This window comes from Cupressus sempervirens, chromosome 4 (assembly GCF_028749045.1).
Source record: "Cupressus sempervirens isolate cs-2001-9-10 chromosome 4, ASM2874904v1, whole genome shotgun sequence".
Lineage (NCBI taxonomy): Eukaryota > Viridiplantae > Streptophyta > Pinopsida > Cupressales > Cupressaceae > Cupressus > Cupressus sempervirens.
The window spans coordinates 568,151,700-568,158,326 of record NC_143121.1 but is presented as its reverse complement, the minus strand read 5'-3'; the positions used below and the strand labels follow the sequence as shown (position 1 = coordinate 568,158,326).

General features: G+C 36.9%; 1 protein-coding gene across 1 annotated transcript; it reads right to left on the bottom strand.

The window, feature by feature from the left end:
• Window positions 1–472: 472 nt before the first annotated feature.
• Window positions 473–2,499, bottom strand: LOC149562470 (cytochrome P450 750A1-like). The gene is made up of 2 exons (XM_089825954.1): window positions 1,532–2,499; window positions 473–1,306 (listed from the first exon to the last, which is right to left on the bottom strand). Exons 1-2 carry the CDS (start codon window positions 2,465–2,467, stop codon window positions 698–700), a joined length of 1,545 nt encoding a protein of 514 aa, XP_089682080.1. The 5' UTR covers window positions 2,468–2,499; the 3' UTR covers window positions 473–697.
• Between the last annotated feature and the right edge of the window lie 4,128 nt (window positions 2,500–6,627).

The window sequence follows — 6,627 nt, the reverse complement described above, 5'->3', positions numbered from 1 at the left end:
TTGTGATTAAAATAACTATTTATTAGAGTTATAAACTATCAAATTTAATGAGAAAATTTTATGTATTTATTAATTTACTATAGATTAGTTATAAATATAGAAACATATTTGTAAAATTATGAAAACTAGATTATATATGGATGGATTGAATCATAAAATTATTATATTCAACTTTATTTGACATGTTTCACTTGAAATGCAAATAATTAGAATTGAAATTTTTAGATAATTAATATATGACTCAAAAAAAGGAAAATAAATTATAATACACTCATGTGCCACATACAATGATGTATATATACACATAGGGATTACTAATAATTTTTTTTTGATATACTAACACCCAACATAAGTACTATAACAATCCAAAATTATAACATTATAATATGCATTAAATCAACATGCTTATCTGATATATTGCACTTCAAATGTGATTGGCAAAATAGAAAATTTGAAATAATTGACAGGTGGCTCAAAGCAAGAAGTTTTAGATATATATAAACATTTTAATGACATCTATACATAGCTACTACAACAACACTAGGTTGCTACATAATTTATTTCTTGTTGAAATAGACTATTGTTCTAACATATGCTTACTAAAAGTAGGAGTTTCACATAGAAATAGATTATTTCCCTTACACTCATTATACTAAGTACAATACCATATTCTATACCAAAGGAAGTGAAGACTAAATCAAGGGCAAGTGGGCAACCTCAAGGTAGGAAAGGCTAGAAGATCATATTTTCTGGGCATGGTGATGCCAAATTTTTCAGTCATGTCTAACTCTCCATCCACATGCCAGTCAAAACAGTGCATGAAGTGAGCGATGGTAAGCCTAACAGTGTTGAAGGCCATGGTAACTCCAGGACATCCTCTACGTCCTGCTCCAAAGGGAACCATATCAAAAAAATCCTTGTCTTTTAGAAAGTCATCTTTACTCATGAATCTTTCTGGTTTGAATTCTAGTGGATCTTTCCACACAATGGGATCTCTTGCCAAAGCCCACTCATTGATGATAATCCTACTTCTCTCAGGAATGAAGTAGCCCTCAATAGTGGAAGCTTGTGTTGACTCATGGGGAAGTAATAAAGGTGATGGTGGGTACAACCTCAATGTCTCTTTAACCACACACCCAAGATATTCCATGCTTTCAAGATCACTACGTTTTACCGCCCTCTCTCTTCCTACAATGCCTTCAATTTCCTCCTGCACTTTCTTCGCCACGCGAGGGTTTCCAATTATTAAGCTCATCGCCCATCCTAATGTAGTGGCTGATGTATCCACTCCACCGACAAAAAAATCCTAAAAACACAACCATTCAAATGCATAAATTTACAAAAGTTAAGGACCATACTAAAGATGAGAATCAACAAGAACTAGTTAAGGTTTAATGAATGAGGAGAGAAGCTATATTAGTAGGAACAAGGACATCTTACAAAGAGCCTTATGAAAGATGAGAATCAACAAGAACTAGTGAGCAATGAATAAGAAGAGAAGCTATATATTAGTAGGGTAGGGGCATCATACAAAAACCATGGCCTTGATGTGTTCAGCAGTCATAGTGATGGAGTCATTGGCCTGCATCTCCAAGAGGGCATCAATGACATCCTCTTTCTTCTTCTTGTCAAGCATTAATGAAGGCTTTGTCCTCCTCTCCTCGTGGTCCTCTAATATTTTGGAAGCAACTTTGTCGAAGGATTGTTGTCCCTTTCGCATGGCCCTCTTTACTCCTCCCAAATCGAGCCAGTCCAACCATGGAATAAACTCCCCAATGTTGAGACATCCCGCCAAGTGCGACAACTCCAGAATCAACTCTTTGATCTGCTTCCCGGTCTCATTCAAACGGTACTCCTCAGATGACATGCCGGAGAGGATTCTCCACACGTGCGCCTCTATAACGGCCACAACAATCTCGCTCAGATTAACGGCTCGTTCCCCACAACGGCTCTCCTTCCACACAAAACGCAGAGCGTAAGTTAGCTCCTCCTCTAGAATGGGTGTGAAACACTCTACTCTCTTGGCACTGAACAACTCCACCATGCACAGCTTCTTCATCTGCCTCCAGTAAGCTCCATAAGATGTGAAAGCCACGTCCTTGTAGTCATAGGCGAAGTACTTTCCCGCAGATGTTTTGGGTCGACTGGCAAAGATTGAATCTTGGGCTTTCAATATCACTTTTGCCATGGCGGAAGAAGAAACTACAATTGTTGGAACAGAACCCATTCTTAATGAGAAGATGGGTCCATACTTGTTAGCAAAATGTGCGAGTTTGAGGTGGGGAAGCCTTCCCAACTGGAACAAGTTTCCCACAATAGGCCAGGGGGTTGGCCCCGGTGGCAATCTTGATGATGCACCTTTTCTCTGCCTCCTGTGGAAGAAAATCCACAGCACCACCAGAATTGCAGCAATGGTGGCGGTGAATTCAGGAGCATTTGCATTTTGAAACAACTTGGGATAATCCATTTTGGAAGGAGATGAGAGGAGTGCGTTTCAATGCTTCATGGGCTACTATTATATATATCACAATCTGAGTTGATGTTTAAACGAACATGTGATTTGGATCAAGAACACGTTGTTGGACCAAGACGATGAGAGGGAAAACGCCCAAAATGTCTTCCTCCTTTGTTGAAACAACTGTCCCATTTTTTATTATGGTTGTTGGCGTTTTTCGCTGCCCGAGATTAGACCAAGATGCAAAAGATGTCACGCGCCGAAGAACTAGAAAAACTGCGCCATGGTGAATGATCTGGCATATACAGAGAACATTCTGGAACTCACTATTTAGATTGATGTCCCTGCCCCACCATTCTATAGGACGAGCCCATTAGAATAGTAAAATGGGTGCATGCAGAGGCAGGGAGAGTCTATGCTCCTCCAACCAGAAGGCAGGAATGTAGCTCTCGTTATCCTGGAGGACCCCAACCCAATCATAGTTAATAAATTAGGAGGCATCTCCCACCTTTGGCAGTTCGGTGCAGTTGAAAATGCAATAGATTTATTCTAAATTTTTCAATATTTACTCTTTATGATCTATATATTTTAGACCAGCCTTAAACATCACACACTAAAATTTGACCTCCTTGTTCTGGGTCAGGTTGTTATTCTATTCAGTGTCTTTCTTCTTTTACCCAAATCTATTTTTGCAGCAGACAAAAGACATGATGGGATTGTGTATGCTGATAAAGAAAATTTACAGGGTATAGCCATCCATGAAAGCATAACGAAAGGGCCAATACTGTGGTAGACATGTCTGTGAAATATGCATGGATAGAGAGGTCATATGAACTATTTGACCAGATTATTTAAAGTTATATGGCAGCATATGTACAAAATGCATTTGTTGAAGAAGATTCAGTAGTTTCAACCAAATACGATTGCTCATTGTAAACCCTAACTCCACAACCTTTCTCAGTATCTTCCCAGCCCCTGGGAAAGTGAGAGCTTTATAAAAAGGCATGGACATCCATCGGGAGTATTAGGAAACAAATGTTGGCAAATGCAGTGGTTGTATCTACCAATGAGACATGTATACAAAATGTATAATCTTCGACACCACAGGGGACTAAATTGCTCAAAGAAATTTGACAGAGTGCCTTATTTCATAGTTTGGTGTTCTTGTTTAGAATTTATTATTTGCTTCAAAATATATTATGAGTCTAAATTCTGTTAAACATACCAAATATTTCAAAATTTTTGAACCATCTTCTCTAGTAGCCATGTTTGCACGTTGTCGTCTTGGGTTCCTCGGCTGCCAAAAGATTTTTTTAAATATTTAAATATTTAATTGTTTTGTCAATGTTATATAATAATGTATCATCAAGGAAGCATTTATATGTTCGTATGAAATAACTAGCACTTGCATGGTTTTGTGGATGCAACAATAAGCCAATAGGAGATTTAGTTTTCACCTATAAAATGCAATGTCACATGAAAGATAACATGCATTTTGAATTTCATTGGTGAAAGATCTTACAATGTATATGTTCATTTAATTTTATATTTAGTTCTCAAATTCTCTTATCATTTTTTACCATTTGTCTTCCCTGTTTAGGGCTTATATTCTGAAATTCTCTTATCATTTCTTCCTTTGTTTGGTTCTCAATGGAGGCCTCATCCATTTTTGGATGCTCTGTTTTCAACCTTTTACATCTTTCTTCAAAATTATTCACGTTCGCCCTCCATGCAAATTGTTGGAAAGCCCTAGACTTTACAAAACTGTCATCAGCCAAAAATTGATGACTTGGCTATTCTAATACAGGGTCCAGCTCCCTGCCTCTATAGTTAGCTACTATTAGATTCAAACTTGGTGGAGGAGGTTCTTGAGGGTTACCCTCATCTAACTCTGCTTGAGTAATAAAAATACCTCCCTATGATCCAATCTACTCAATTTCTTCACCAGTGAGCTGTTATTCTCCAATCCTCAAATAGGATTGAGTGGGTGAATATTCCTCAATTTAAGGACACTTTTCCTTCAATACCTTCTACCTCTTGGGAGAAGGTTCATCAGGTCTCTCCTCTTGGACTGCACTAGTGGATCCCATTATTTGCTTGCCCTTATCTACAGGAGCCCTTTTATTCTAAATTATAGTATAACCAAGTTTCTTTTGAACAACTATTTGTCTATATCCTATATTGGGAGTGAAAGCCAACCTCCTCATGACCTCTCTAGCCTTATATGAGTATGAATCAATAAAAAATTATTTCTTCTCATTCATAGCTTCGATTATTTCAAGGAAGGTATTCATGAGTTTATTTACCTTATTAGCCTCTATATTAGCATTGTCTAGATGACCATATTTCTGATCAAAACAATGAATGAATTCTAAAACCCGAGAATAAACTCTACACTTTTCCTTTTTAGTTTCATGTTCCTGCAATGATAATTCATTCCTTATAATGTCCTCTGAATAATATGAGTCATGTTTGACATGAACCAATTTAATCCTATGTCTCAAGGTTCAATTAAAAAATCCCTCAATATCACAAAAATGGGGATGGGAGATGAGCGTTTTATACTGATCAAAAATTTTATGCAAAAAGAGCCAACTCCCTTTGGTAATAACAAACTAATGTGCCACAGTGCAAGTAGGAAAAATTGACCCCAGTGACCTTTTCAACAAAAACATCTCCTCCACTTCTCCTAATTGCCATAAAACTTCAACCATTCCTATCTTTAAAGGTACTTGGTAGGGAAATACATGAGAGCTCCCCTGAAAACCATAAATTTGAAAACTAGTAGAAACAGACTAAGGAATGATATCTCCCCAATTGTGTGAAACTTTCCAATTATAGGGGTTATCCATAGGCCTAATGAGATTCATCAATGTCTTAGGGATCTTGGAATTATCACTCAATATGAGGAATCTCAATTTAGAGGCAATATACCTATCAAATCTAATAAAACTAGCTTTTTCTACATCCCAGGTCATATTTGCACTCCACAACTAGACTGGTAGTGCTTTCCCATTCTCCTCTCTATTCAATTCCATCTATTTACCAAAATATGCCACCCCTTTAAACAAGAACATATGCATCAACAAAGAATAGTGCCCAAAGGTCTTCTCCACTTTCCTTTTGACAATTCCAACTAAACCAACATGGATTTATTCAGCTAAAAAGGAAGCAAAATAAAAAATAACATCTACACCAAAAGAGGCAATTTGAACCATCATATACATAAGGCCAATGGCAATGAAATCCTACTCATCTTCACCAAAAACATGACACAAGGTCTTGTATATCTCTATAGCTTGGGAAGTAAAAAGAGTCTTCTTAAAAGGTTCCCTCAAGGCTACAGTGATTATTGACAGAGTTCCTATTGTGCCAATGTGTGCCCTCAATGTACCTGCCCTAATCACATCCCTCTTTTCCTTGTATTCATTTTTTAGTTCTGACAAATTAATTAGCACATGATAATCTAACAATGGCTCTAGGTGTAAAACCTCTCTAATTTCCTTAAGACTAACTGAGATCAGCGACATGCCATCAATTCTTCTCACCACCCTAATAGCTTGGCCATAATTCTTGGCAATGGATTCAAGCAAATTGTAATCCAATAAAACACTTGGAACTACTAGTTTTCCCAAATCAAAATTCCAAACATTAGCATGAGAGGCATACAAAATTCCTTTTTGAAAACCATTTTTTGAACAAAACAAGACTAGTTTGTGTAGTTGTTGCATCCTTAACTTAGTTCTCTTTGTCATACAGGCCATCAGAAATCTTAAGCCTAGGGTTTAAGGAAATTAACTTCTTAACTTGTTTAGGTTTGGTGGTGGACTTTGGGAGTAATTCTAGCAAATCATCATGAACATTCCTATCCATATAATTTACTTGCCCAGAAAATACTTTCTTAGGAGGCATCTTGACTATAATTCATAGGAACTAGAATGCTACAAAGGTTATAATATGAGTACTTACTTTATTTGCCAAACTTGTTCTTCTCTAAACCTCTTTAATAGCTCATGAATAGGGAGGATTGCTTCACGTCTCTATTGGCTTATCACAATATCATCAGTAGGCTCTTATGCTTAGAAAATGTGAAATCTTTATTTGTATGAGACTAGAAATGGAAAAATCTCCTGTATTATACTTTTTTTTTCACACATGAAGCTTTCATTCAT